Below are 14,302 nucleotides of genomic sequence, written 5' to 3' on the forward strand. Positions count from 1 at the left end.
AATGGAGCTGCAGAGTACAAGGACGGAGTAACAGAATACAGAGGACAAGATGGGGAATTGGCTTAGCTTGTGTGCTAGACCCTTCCACAGACCTTGGTCCCTAACTCGTTGGAAGTAGACAGAGGAGAAGTAGAGGATGAAAGGGAGCAGAGTAAAGATCCTTTGGAGAAGGATTGGAAAGGACTTTAGAAAAGGACTGGTAAAAAAGCGAGGGAATCTAGTTGATATTCGAACTGCAGAGACAGAGTATAGGAGTTACAGCTTATATACTGTTGGGGGAGCAGGAGTTCGTAAGGAGTAACTTGTAATGTAGGTACAGAGTTCCATGCGGACAATTATCTAGCAAGAGGAGAGCACATGTGTGAGGAGTGTATCATAAGGTCTAACTATAGAGTCTATGAGGAATACTAGAATGTGTGAGGATAAATGTATGGCAGACTAGAAGTCCGGTGCAGGAGTATTGGAGCAGACAACTGGAGTACCATGTAGAATTGGAGTGTAGAGTTATGCTGACTGACAGACCATGAGGAACGTAATCCCAAGTATACCGATGTTTCGGGGGTTTTGGGCTCAGAGAATAACTCCTTTGGAAATGCCAGAGTTCTGTCTTCCGGTGTCATGCACCAAAGTTGATTGGTAGCATGGACAGGTGTCAATAACGAAGCGAATATTCAAAAAGACTCGCCTTTGCGCCACACAGGCACAGTGCCACGTGGAATAGTAATTAATATTGCCCTTTTTGAACTTGTGGCTGATCAGCACCACCTCTATTAGGCAATCCAGTCACGCTCACCTTTGCTTTTCCATTCGGTACTTTCCGCATTTCGGCATTTCGGCAAATTTTCACGTTGCCACTGGCTACACATTGCATTGCGCCCTCGCTTTTGTCGTTTCCCTTACTCCCCTTCCTTTGCCTAGCCCCACCATGGGCCCCTTCCTCTCCTTTTTATTCTCACCCGACGGTCGTTTCTGGGTCCCCATTTTAGTTCACCTCCACCCTCCTCCTCCTCATCTTCTTTGCACCCCCACCATTTCTGATGTCACCACTTCCTATCCGCTTCCGTCGCCGATCCGTTGACTACCACGTGCCACTGCTGATATCAGCAAAGCCCCGGCGGCCGGTCCAAATAGGGCAACAGGTCCATCTTCATGACGTCGATCTGCCATCATATACTATCAAAACATCGGTTGCTTGTCTTGCCTGGTTGGAGCGTGGGTGGGTAGTTTTTGAGCTGGAGAAGGTTCATCCCCTTGCGTCGCCCATGTTCATCGCTGTCCCATTCACTTGGGTACACTTATCATTTGTCCATCGTCTTCGCTACAGCTACACCTACCACACGCTGCCTGGGACTCACTTGTTCCAAATTGGAACTACTCCTCTCCCTCCCTCGTTTGATCAGGTGGTCCAACACAACCAGTCCATTGGTAAGGCCATGGAACTGTCAGATTTGGACTAGGTGGTGGACCGGTGGCTCCAGTTTCTTTTTTTTCAGCAGAACATTCATTTACAGTGCGATTATTTTTGAATTTTAAATCATTTTTATGGACACATATTTTTTTAGAATGCCTGACTGACAATAAAGGAACTGTGTTGATACTGATAGTGTTTTGCCTTGCCCTTTTTTACTGCATCTTCCCATGACATCATGATCTTCCTGCTCTCTTTTTGCTATTGGACTTTACTTTATGGCTGTACAAACCTGTGATATTACTCACAGCATTCATTGTTCTATCCCTTTCTTTTCTTTTTTTGACAATCTTATCCTGTACTACCTACGCAGGATTTGTCAGCGTACATTCCTTCCTTCATATTCTTTCTCATTCTTTTTGCACAGCTATACTGTGCATAGCCTACTTTTCTTTTACTATATAAACCCCTGTATTTTACCTTGTAAAAACAACAAGAACTCGATTCCAGACTTCTTCTCTAATCTTAAGTCCACTTCTTACTGCTACTTGTGATCCAGTGTGGTCACAACACTTCCCACTTTTACCACTGTCAACTGCTGTCATCGTCACTTCCCACTTTTGAAGTCATTGTCATCCCTTTCGATTAGAGTCCTTCTGAGCACTACAGTTTGTGCGTCAGGAGCCTGCTATCACTGGGAACCTCGTCACCTCGTCATCCTCGTTGTTCTCAAACCTACCTTGTGCTACGATTAGCAAGGTAGTGCTCATCTATACTCGTCACAAAGCCCCTATCCTTCTATAAACTCAACTATCCCTCCTCTGTAAGGACCGTTTTACTATTTTCTTATCTTTGTTATGTCTTGGTTCTCGAACACTTTTCCCGTTACACCTCTGGCTCTAGGGCTAGAGGTATCCTTTGCCATCTTACTTCTCATAGCCCTCACAGGCTTTCTTAACCATCGCTACCACTTTATATCACAGATCAGAGACTGGGCATCGCTCCCAGCTAGCCAGCACACTGGGTAGGGACTGGTAGTAGGCATCTCGCCAACCAGCTCCAAGCCCCAGTAAAGCCTGGTAATACTAATAAACGCCTTATCTAGAATCGTACCTCATCATGAGGATACGGTTCCTGACCACGCGTAACAATCTTCTATTATTAGTACAAGTCTCTCACCTGCTGATTAATCAAGTCAGAAGTCGTACGATAGTTACTCTCCCTTTTTCCTATTGGTTGATTAATTCCTCAGACCACTTTTCGTATATTCTCCTTTCGGTCTGAGGAACGGACAGTTCTCTATATAAAGACGTACCTATTCATGTATAGCTCCTTAGCTTTCTATTACTGAATTTACCCGCTTTACTCCTCAACAAGAACCTTTGAAGCTTACCTCTCAAAGTCCTCTACTCACTATATTTCTAGCGTCTGTCGACCTCAAAGCTCATTGGACCCTTACTCCCTGCAAGTGCAGAAGGAGATAGGTTTAGTTTTTGTTATAGTTTATCGTTGCCTCACATCCTCCTCAAAACCCACACTCATACACCTCTGGGTTTTACTTTGAAGGATCTTTATACGTACCACCCCACGAACAACCAGACCACTCCACTGTTCTAGGAGGCAAAGCCCATAAACAAGTTCCGTGGAATCTGGGAGGATTGTGTGTTAGTTTGTTTTTGTGTGTGGTTTTCTAACAACAGTTCTCATCATCGACACCGGTACAGATATAACAACTGACAGAGATCCGATTTTTCAGATACCAATTCTCTCTATGTATCCCTTACCTCCAAATCTCTTCTGAGCACTCCCTTCACAGTTCTAGTAGACTCTGGCTTGTCACACTATTTTGTAGACACTGTTTTCATGAATACTAGTAAACTTTTCCCCTATATCATTGCTCTAATTTGACTCCTTTTATTTGATGTCACATCAAACTCCATCACTACCAAGGCAGTGGACCTCCCCATCAGCTTCCCCTGTGGGAAAGTTACTCCAATTGTAAACCAAGAGTTAGTTACTCTGGAACACAACTCAGACAAGCTATAAAGGTAGTGATAAGGGAGTGGTTACCCCTTAGGTAGGATCGAGTTAGTTGTGGGTATACAACAGGAGGACTTGCTGAGGAGTCTCCTGGATCTATTAAGGTATATATACTAATACATAATGTTTGTACTTATGTACTGTACAGTTGATAAACTCAGTGGCTGATGATGTCAGAGGGTGCAGCCCGTGTGACCAGCTCCACTGTGTAAGAGACTTGTAGCTAAAATAAGAATAAAGGCAGTGTAGTGCGAGAAGGTGGAGTTTGAACAAAATGGAAAGTGCCGCATGGCACAGTGTGTGAAAACTACAGGATAAAGTTAAAGAGGAGAATGAAAATTAAAGGTCCAAAAATTGTGTATTGTAACACCAATGACTTTCTATGTCACCTTGTTGGATCTGTCCTGCTTTGCAGTTCTGGGATACAATTGGGTTTCCCACTATAATACATTGATTGACTTGGTACTGAACAATATCTCATTATGTTCTCCAGATACTTTGAATGCCCAACTGACATTAACTCCAACCTCCAATTCTACTCCTCCAATGCGACAATACCCTAAAGTTGTTATACTCTGATGCACACAGCAGGGAACTCAGGGAAAAGTGATGAGAGAGAATTAAGTTAGTAGACTCATCTATACTAAAATCCATGTGGTACTGTATAGTTAATATAAATAAAGGTAAACATTTTATTGTTACAACCAAAGTTTTTATACTCTGGCACACAGTGAGGAACAAGCATAGAGGAGTGAGTGAGAGAGCGTTACGATGACACATTTTTGGACCTTTCCTTTTATTTGCATTCTCCACTTTAACCTTTTTACTATAGTTTTCACACTCTGTGCCATGCGGCACTTTCCTTTTGTTCAAACTCCTCTTTCTCGTGCGGGGCTGCCTTTATTCTTAGTTTAGCTACAAGTCTCTCACGCAGTGGAGCTGGTCACACGGGCTGCGCCCTCTGACATCATCAGCCACTGCTTTATCAACTGTATAATACAACATGTACAAACAATCTGTATGTCACGATTTGAACAGAAACTTATCTAATCTTGAAACATCTTATCATTATCGTCATGTGATCTTACTATCACATGACCCATTATGCAAGCAATAATTAATAATATTGGTCACGTGATTTTACTGTCACCTGACCAAGTCTAGACTATGATGTAGTACATCAGTCAGCGCCTCATGGCTGACCTTCAGAAACATATATATACTGCTACTCATGTACATACATTCCTCAGTTGTTGATTACTTCTTATACATTGATACTTGACGCTACTTGTTTGATTTGAGCCTCACACCTCCGTTTTTTTGGCATAAGGTGTAGGGATCTAATACAATCAACAACTGCACGAGTACCGTCTATGAACGTAACAGCAACTATCCCAATAACCATCACACTCATCATCGTCATCATCATCATATTCGTCACACTCCACATCTTCTATCGTCCCCGAACAAACCAACCTATCATCCCCCTCACCCATATCCCTACACACCCCAATACCATCGCATCATTCTTCCCTGCCAACGTCTCACCAACAACCTCCCAAGACTCCTTCCAAACCATCCCCTTTTAGTTACCATTATATCATCATAATTCCTTTGGTGTGGAACCACTGGAATTTTCTCATTTTTACATAGTTTCAACCTTCTCTTTCCTCTGACCAGGCCGCACATTTGCGTCCGCCAGTCGGGAGAAGAACTGAGAGCCTAAGAAGCCGGTTAAAACTAGATAACTGTCCGGACCTAGTTTTTCTACTATAGCCTCTTACATAAAATTCGTAAAAATACAAAAATAGCACAGTACGTACACAGTCAGTGGTGAATGGAAGAGGATCACCTTGACTAAAGAGAAACAGATAGACTACTTGAGGTCTTAGAAGCGGTGTATTGATCCAGCTTATCACTGGGGAACTCCTTCTATGCTCAGTAGAGATTTCTACATTTGGATTGGCGAACAAAACATATACACAAAAGATTACGTTTTCATGGGACAATTCCCACTCCCCATTATCACACCCATCAGAAGCCTCTCCCCCATAATAAAACAAGAAACTCCCCCGCCAGAAGCACTACTATTCGAAAATGTCCAATTTAGAATACAGAGATCGGCCCGAGCCATCCAGCAGCACGGGCAACGACTTTACTCGGGAAATGATGGAATCATTACCAAGAATAGAAACTCCCCCACCCCAAGAAGCCTCATTAGAGGCATACATAACACAAGAAGTCGAAAAAGCAATCCAACAAACCCACCTTCTGTACCAGTCCCAACTAGACGAGGCATGAGAAGAAGTCAGTGTCTTAGAGAAAAGACTAAAAAGAACAGCACCACCCCCAGAAAGGGTAGAAAGGACTAGGACGGCCCTTGAGAAGCCAGAAAACTTCTTGGGAGATAAGAAGAAGTATTGAGCTTTTAGAGAGTCCCTACTTCTACACTTTGAAGACGACACCACCTATTTCAAAGATGATAGGAAAAAGATAAGCTTTGTGCTGTCTTTTATGAAAAAAGGAGAAGCTGCAGCCTTTTGGACCGATTGGCTAGAGAATAGAGTCAATGCCCAACAGCTAGGGTTAGACATAACAAACACATACGGAAGTTGGCCGTTTTTTGCCGACAAGATGGAAGAGGGATTGAAAGACAGTTTTGAAAAAGAAACTGCAAAGAATGAAATATTAACCCTAAAACAGGGTAATAAAACTGCTCAAGCCTACTTCAAAAAGTTTGAAGAATAGAAGAGGTGGGCAGGATATACCAATAGAATGAATGAAGAGTTCCTGATCTCATTGCTGAGATGGAACATGAATAAGCCCTTGATAGATCGGGTAATTTATGGAGGGCATATTCCCAGAGACTACTAGGAATGGAAACAAGAACTCATCCGGATAGACTACATCTGGAGAGAACGAGAAAAAGAAAAGAAGGGATCTGAATTTGGAAGGAAACCAAATTCAGAACAGAAAATAGAAAAGAAGAAGGACAGAACAGGATACACATATACAGGAAGCGGAGAAAGAATGGAAGTAGACAAAGCAAAAATTCTGCACTGAGGGACAATGTTACCGGTGCGGAGAGAAAGGGCATAGAAGCTTCGAATGCAAAAACGCACAAACAAAGAAGCCTCAATTCAATGTTTGAGAATTCTTGGAGAAAATGACGAAAGAGGAAAGGGAAAAACTCCTAGCGAGTTTTTAAAGAGGCCAGTGGAACAGCATCAACCGACTGCACCTAAGAACAATATTTCAAACCGATTTTCTTCTCTAACTGTGGAATCATGTAATCTACCAGAAAGCACAGAAAATAGAATCATTGACACACACACAAAGAAAGAAATAAGGAATGAAAGAAAAGATGCAAAAAAGAAAGGCACAACCGCAGCAGAAGTGGCACATAGTGATGAGACACCCGCAGTTTCGACGGTGGGCAAATTACTAGAAAGTGCAGCAATGACGGCGGATGGTAAAAAACCTACACCCAATGCGGCAAGCTCTATAGAGAAAAACACAGCAGAGACTGTAGAAGGGAGGTCAAAAACCCCTCCAAAACAAAACCTAGAAAGAAAATAAGTCTGAACCCCAGAGTGGGTAGTGGACAGGCTTAGAGACCAAAGTGAAGAAAGATCCATTGGGATTCTAAGTGCCTGAACACATAAAAAGAGAACTAAAGAAGTAACCCGGGAAACAATAAAAAAATCAACCGGTTACCAAAAGTAGAAGCCATACTAGCGATCATAGAAATTGCCTCCCCTAAAAAGTACATTAGGGGTACCCAAGGCAATCAAATGACCATGACATGTAAGCTCACTGTATTAGACACTGCTTTCTTCTTATTTTAGCTACAAGTCTCTCACGCAGTGGAGCTGGTCACACGGGCTGCACCCTATGACAGCATCAGCCACTGCCTTTAGCAACTATATAGTACATACGTACAAACAAACCTGTAACAGTATATAAACCCCAATAGATCAAGGAGACTCCTCAGCGAGTCCTCCTGTTGTATACCAACAAACTCTCTGCAGCTTAAGGGGTAACCACTTCCTTATCACTACCTTTATAGTGTGTTCCTGTGTGCGCCAGAGTAACTAACTCTTGGTTGTTACACTTTGTCCAAAAGAGAATATCATGCCAATGACATCAAAGATGACAACAAAGGTGTCACCTTGATAGATCAATCCAGGGTTGCCAATATTCAAATTGGGCAGGATCACAATCTACTAGAAGTCTTTAAGAAAGACATTTCATCAGAAGAGAGAGCGTGCCTTAACGGCAATGAAAATTATTTATGGAAAGATGGGATCTTATGTTTCAAAAACAAAACCTATGTGCCAGAGTGTCACGATCTCAAACTCCAAACCCTAATCAATCTCCTTATCTATCTAACTCTGATGTAGAAACACTCATTTCACCTTATCTAATCAATACATAGTATTTATCTTATCTCGTCATGTGACCTTAAGTCACCTAACTACTTACTCAGCATACATGCTCTTTCCTCATGTTTCTCAGTCAGCGCCTCAAGGCTGACATGTTCCTATATATATATAAGTAGCTACTTGATACTATACATACTCTAGCTTTTGATTTCCTCTCAATATACCTTGTTTTAACTACTTGCTAAGATTCAACATAGCCACTCTGTTACTTTGGTATAGGTGGTTGCATTATATAATCAAAAGCTGGTATAGCACCTGGTTGAATGAGCCAAACAAAGGCTACCATTATTATCATCCTATTTCCCATCATCACACTCCTATTCTTTGCACTACTCAAACTTTACTTTCACCTCACCACACCTATTCCTCCTATCACATCCCCTAACCCTTGCCCATCCACAATCATCACTTTCATCCAAACCTCTCCCTCAAACTCATCCTTCAAGACCATTCCCCTATCTCCCATCACCCATCTGCATAACCCTGTACTTAGAGATTGTGATGGCGTGGAGTTGCTGCGATTTTATTAGTTACATCTTTTACCTACCTTTTATTTCCATATACCCCTTACCAGGCCGCGCACTTGTGTCTGCCAGTCGGGGAAAACCTGAGAGCCTAAAAAGCTGGGTACATCTGAACAACCGTTTGGACCCAGATTTAGTACTATACTTTTTAAGTTAGCCTTTTTTGTAGAATACTTTTATGTACACGGTAGTAGGGAACGGAAGAGGATCCCTTTACCAAGAGAAAAAAATAGACAAAAGAAACTTACAATATGATGTGTTGATCCAGACTTATCATCTAGGGAACCATAGTTGTATGCCTTTTGAGATGAAACAAGAAACCCCAGAACCCATCATCCTATACTTTGACAATCCCCACCCTTCCAACAACGATGTCTCTCAACGCATGGAGAGAGACCAACCCAGATATGCTACCACCATTGACGCCCGGAATGGGCATGAACAAATTAGCAGAGGCCCTACCGCCTACTCCGCCAAGAAAACCATCGCCAGAACTAGACTGACAGCGCAGGAACCTAGAGTTCCTAGAAAACAACGAGGTATGGGAGCAAAGATGGAATCAAAAAAACGCCAAAGTAGCAGACTTGTGGCAAAAGCTCGCCTTAGCAGAAAGGCGGCAACAGCAACAGCAATGGCAAATGGGCCAGCAACCTGAACCAGAAGTAAGACTTGAAAAGACGGCCCTAGCCAAGCCGGAACACTATGATGGCAATAAGAAAAAGTTTTGCGGATTCATGGAGTCGTTAGAACTTCATTTTGGAGCAAACACCCAATATTTCAGATCTGACGAAAACAAAATCATATTTGCCTTATCATACATGACCCTGGAAGTGGTGGCAGCTCCTAGGACCAAATGGGTAGAAAGGAGGAAGGCCGCAGAAGAGAGATCCGATATAGGGGAGACGACCCTGTTGGAAAGTTGGATGTACTTCAAAAACACCCTCAAAGAACACTTCAAAGACTCGCATGAGGAGGAGTGAGCAAAACATAAGATAATGTACCAGAAGCAAGAAAAAAACCAGACAGCACAGGAGTTCTTCATAAAGTTCAAGGAGCTCAGAAGGAGAGCAGGCTACAATGTCAGAAGGAATGAGCAGTTCCTAATAACGCTCATTAGGAACAATATCAACGGATTGCTGATAAAGCGGCAACATTCCAAGGACATACATAGAATAGAAGACGAGGATTATTATGAATGATCAATTGTGGAGGGATCAGATGAAGAACAAGCAGATGCTCAAAGGAATGATTGGCGGCAGCTCCAGTTCTGGAAACTGGGGACCCAATGGTTGTTACCAAGGAGGAGGCGCTTCAGAGAGGAAGGCCGAGATGGTGGAGGTAAAGGAAGACAGCACAGGCACGGTTTATGGACAACCCAGAATGCTAATAGAAGTGGACAAAGCAAAGTATCGAGCAGAAGGCCGATGCTTCAAGTGTGGAGAAAAAGGGCATAGGGCCCAAGACCACAAAGAAGGGGGCAGCACGGCTGTGAAACCAAAATTTAACCTCAAAGCTATGCTTGAAGGGATGTTGAAGGAAGAGCGGGACGAATTGCTCAAGGGTTTTTGAAGAGGCTGGCTGTGAGTCCTCGTCACACCGAGCCTAAAGACATTACAGATGTAAATAAATATGCCTCCCTTTCTGTTGATGATCTTGATGCTTGTATTAGTACCGATGAAAATGATATTGCATTATTTAAAGATGCACAAGATTCGAGACATAAGGAAAAACAATCTAAAGAGGAGAACCTGAAAGGGAAACAGGTTGAAAAGATTCCCAAAAAAAGAGATAACTAAGGCACAGAATGGAGCGACTTAATTGGGTAGCGCTTCTGACACTGATGCCTTGACACACTCTAAGGAAAGTGCGGTGCGTGAGGTACCTAAAGGGGATAGGACCACAAAAAGTGCAGTAGTTCAAAAGGAGATAACTGAAACACAGAAAGTGGTGACTCAATTGGGAAGCACCAATGACACTGATATTTCGACCAGCTCCAAAGAGGTCAGGCACACCTCTGATAAAAAACCTAGGAAAGAAAGTACCATGACAGCCGACTAGCGGAAAGGCTCAGGGACCAAAAGGAAGAAAGATCTATTGGTATCCTAAACAGCTGGACCCACAAAAAATGAGGACTAGAAGTAACTACAGAACTGATAAAAGAACTAAACACTTTACCAATTTACAAAATGGTATTAGCGCTGGAAGAATTGAGAAAGCCTAAACAGTTCATAAGAGGCACTCAAGGAAACCAGATGAATGTCACCTGTAGACTCACAAACCTCGGAACGCACAAATCAACAACGATAAATCCGTTATTAGGCAGCGGCTGCACGGGGAGTTGCATAGACTCTAAATTTGTTGAAGGACAGGGATACAAAAGGCAAAGAATCCCTAGACCCATTCCAGTTTACAATGCCGATGGCACCCTTAACCAGGACGGAAGCATTAAAGAATTTATAGAACTATTCATGGAGATAAACGGCCATGCCAAAAGACTCCAGCTAGCCGTTACCAATCTTGGAACTGGCCAGATGTTCTTAGGCTATAAATGGTTAAAAAGACACAATCCCACAATAGACTGGAACAAGTCAAAACTAGAATTCAACAGATGTCCGAGTGAATGCAACATGATGGTATGATTTTTTGAACCAGAAGAAGATCTAGAAACATATTGCCCTGAGGTCAACCTTAAAGAGGGGGATAGAATTCTACAATTTAACTTTCTAAATGTCAAAGACACGTCAATTCCAAATATTATGTATCAGATCTGCTGTCATGCACCAAAGTTGATTGGTAGCATGGACAGGTGTCAATAATGAAGCGAATATTCAAAAAGACTCGCCTTTGCACCACACAGGCACAGTGCCACGTGGAATAGTAATTAATATTGCCCTTTTTGAACTTGTGGCTGATCAGCACCACCTCTATTAGGCAATCCAGTCACGCTCACCTTTGCTTTTCCATCCGGTACTTTCGGCATTTCGGCATTTCGGCAAATTTTTGCGTTGCCACTGGCTACACATTGCATTGCGCCCTCGCTTTTGTTGTTTCCTTCACTTCCCTTCCTTTGCCTAGCCCCACCATGGGTCCCTTACTCTTGTTTTTATTCTCACCCAACGGTCGTTTCTGGATCCCCATTTTAGTTCACCTCCTCATCACCTCCAGCCTCCTCCTCCTCGTCTTTTTTGCTCCTCCACCATTTCTGATGTCACCACTTCCTATCCGCTTCCGTCGCCAATCCGTTGACTACCACATGCCGCTGCTGATATCAACAAAGCCCCGGCGGCTGGTTCAAATAGGGCAATAGGTCCATTTTTATGATGTCGATCTACCATCATATACTATCAAAACATTGGTCGCTCGTCTTGCCTGGTTGGAGCGTGGGTGGGTAGTTTTTGAGCTGGAGAAGGTTCATCCCCTTGCGTCGCCCATGTTCATCGCTGTCCCATTCACTTGGGTACACTTATCTTTTTTCCATCGTCTTCGCTACAGCTACACCTACTACACGCTGCCTGGGACTCACTTGTTCCAAATTGGGACTACTCCTCTCCCTCCCTCGTTTGACCAGGTGGTCCAACAAAACCAGTCCATTAGTAAGGCCATGGAACTGTCAGATTTGGACTAGGTGGTGGACCGGTGGCTCCAGTTTCTTTTTTTTCAGCAGAATATTCATTTACAGTGCGATTATTTTTGAATTTTAAATCATTTTTATGGACACATATTTTTTAGAATGCCTGACTGACAATAAAGGAACTGTGTTGATACTGATAGTGTTTTGCCTTGCCCTTTTTTTTACTGCATCTTCCCATGACATCATGATTTTCCTGCTCTCTTTTTGCTATTGGACTTTACTTTATGGCTGTACAAACCTGTGATATTACTCACAGCATTCATTGTTCTATCCCTTTCTTTTCCTTTTTTTGACAATCTTATCTTGTATTACCTATGCAGGATTTGTCAGCGTACATTCCTTCCTTCATGTTCTTTCTCATTCTTTTTGCACAGCTATACTGTGCATAGCCTACTTTTCTTTTACTATATAAACCCCTGTATTTTATCTTGTAAAAACAACAAAAACTCGATTCCAGACTTCTTCTCTAATCTTAAGTCCACTTCTTACTGCTACTTGTGATCCAGTGTGGTCACAACACTTCCCACTGCTACCACTGTTAATTGCTGTCATCGTCACTTCTCACTTTTGAAGTCATTGTTATCCCTTTCAATTAGAGTCCTTCTGAGCACTACAGTTTGTGCGTCAGGAGCCTCCTATCACTGGGAACCTCATCACCTCCTCATCCTCATCGTTCTCAAACCTACCTTGTGCTACAATTAGCAAGGTAGTGCTCGTCTATACTCGCCACAAAGCCCCTATCTTTCTATATTCCAACTATCTCTCCTCCTCAAAACCCACACCCATACATCACTGGGTTTTACTTTGAAGGGTCGTTATATGTACCACCCCACGAACAACCAGACCACTCCACTGTTCTAGGAGGCAAAGCCCATAAACAAGTTCCGTGGAATCTGGGAGGATTGTGTGTTAGTTTGTTTTTGTGTGTGGTTTTTCTAACAACAGTTCTCATCATCAACAGCGAAGGCAAGTGCCTGGCCTGGTCAGAGGAAAGAGAAAGAGAAATTTTGTATGTAGATCTAATCAACAGTAGTTCCACTCTACTGCTGAGCTATAGTACTCCCCTTAACACTGGGGGCCATGTAACGTTTGATCTGATCTCTCTAGTACCTCATCCTGAGGAGCTCACCTGCAGGATTGGGGCACACACTTTGTTTCCACAGCTAACCAAAAGCTCAACACCGACTGGCATGAAAGTCTTACTGTTCAAAAGACTTCACTTAACCCTGTGGTCTGGGTTTGCACAATGTACAAGAGAGTAGTGAGAGCAAGTCCTAATGTAACAACCACGAGTTTGTAGACTCTAGCGCACAACTTAGACAAGCTGTAGTGAAGTGAGTGGGAGTGGTTACCCCTTAAGATAGGACCAAGTTAGTTGTGGGTAAACAACAGGAGGACTTGCTGAGGAGTCTCCTTGATCTATTGAGGTTTATATACTACTACAGGGTGTTTGTACTTATATACTATACAGTTGATGAAAGCAGTGGCTGATGATATCATAGGGTGCAGCCCTTTGTGACCAGCTCCACTGTGTGAGAGATTTGTATCTAAAAGTAAAGAAGTGCAGTGCAGCGCAAGAAAGTAAAGATACAAGTGGAGTTTAAAACAAAAAGGAAAAGTGCCACATGGCGCAGCTGTGTGAAAACTAAGAAAAAAATTGAAGTGGAGAATAGAATTTAAATGTCCAAAAATTGTGTATTGTAACAACAATCTCCCTCTTTTGATAGATTGTACCATTATTTCTTAAGTTGTAGTCTTTGAGGTTGTGCTCCAATGCCCCAAGATTGTATCTTGTTGGTGTTGTCACATCCGGAGTATTGCATGGGATTCAGGTACAGGGCTATGCTGAGCAGGAGAGCACAAGGGGTGTATCTGAGAGTACCAAAGATTTGGGAGTTCAGACTTGAGGGTCTCTGACTGTTCAGAGGTTCAGGTTGTAATAATCCACAGTAGACTCAGAGAGTACAGAAAAGCAAATTGGACCAGCCGGGGATTGAACCTAGGACCTCCTGCCTATATATGGTGTGCTCTACCAACTGAGCTACCAGCCCTTGGATATCAACACTCAATTGCACAATGTTGTCTAACAAGGCCCAGGCTTTGACCTTGACAATTCCAACACAGGTTCCTTAGCCTGTGGCACAGATATGACAGCTTGGCAATAGTCAATAGGTTAGTGAGCATGTATTAAGAGTTATTCCTGTAGTAGCATCAGGATGCATGTGCAATGAGCTATATTGTACTGTATTGACTT

At 42.8% G+C, this 14,302-nt stretch overlaps 4 protein-coding genes across 4 annotated transcripts; all 4 read left to right on the forward strand.

The window, feature by feature from the left end:
* Positions 1–2,229: 2,229 nt before the first annotated feature.
* On the forward strand, positions 2,230–2,758 carry SERLADRAFT_396533 (uncharacterized protein; the record flags this gene model as incomplete). The annotated part of the gene is made up of 1 exon (XM_007321289.1): positions 2,230–2,758. The coding sequence occupies one exon, from the start codon at positions 2,266–2,268 to the stop codon at positions 2,434–2,436; it is 171 nt and encodes a 56-aa protein (XP_007321351.1).
* Positions 2,759–5,545: 2,787 nt separating this feature from the next.
* On the forward strand, positions 5,546–6,196 carry SERLADRAFT_440824 (uncharacterized protein; the record flags this gene model as incomplete). The annotated part of the gene is made up of 2 exons (XM_007321290.1): positions 5,546–5,721; positions 5,881–6,196. The coding sequence occupies 2 exons, from the start codon at positions 5,546–5,548 to the stop codon at positions 6,194–6,196; spliced, it is 492 nt and encodes a 163-aa protein (XP_007321352.1).
* Positions 6,197–8,712: 2,516 nt separating this feature from the next.
* Positions 8,713–9,397, forward strand: SERLADRAFT_440825 (uncharacterized protein; the record flags this gene model as incomplete). Its single annotated transcript, XM_007321291.1, has 2 exons — positions 8,713–8,956; positions 9,024–9,397. The coding sequence occupies 2 exons, from the start codon at positions 8,713–8,715 to the stop codon at positions 9,395–9,397; spliced, it is 618 nt and encodes a 205-aa protein (XP_007321353.1).
* A 211-nt stretch (positions 9,398–9,608) lies between these two features.
* Positions 9,609–9,986, forward strand: SERLADRAFT_440826 (uncharacterized protein; the record flags this gene model as incomplete). The annotated part of the gene is made up of 1 exon (XM_007321292.1): positions 9,609–9,986. One exon carries the CDS (start codon positions 9,609–9,611, stop codon positions 9,984–9,986), a length of 378 nt encoding a protein of 125 aa, XP_007321354.1.
* Positions 9,987–14,302: the final 4,316 nt, after the last annotated feature.

This window comes from Serpula lacrymans (genome assembly GCF_000218685.1).
Source record: "Serpula lacrymans var. lacrymans S7.9 unplaced genomic scaffold SERLAscaffold_11, whole genome shotgun sequence".
NCBI classification, from domain to species: Eukaryota; Fungi; Basidiomycota; class Agaricomycetes; order Boletales; family Serpulaceae; genus Serpula; species Serpula lacrymans.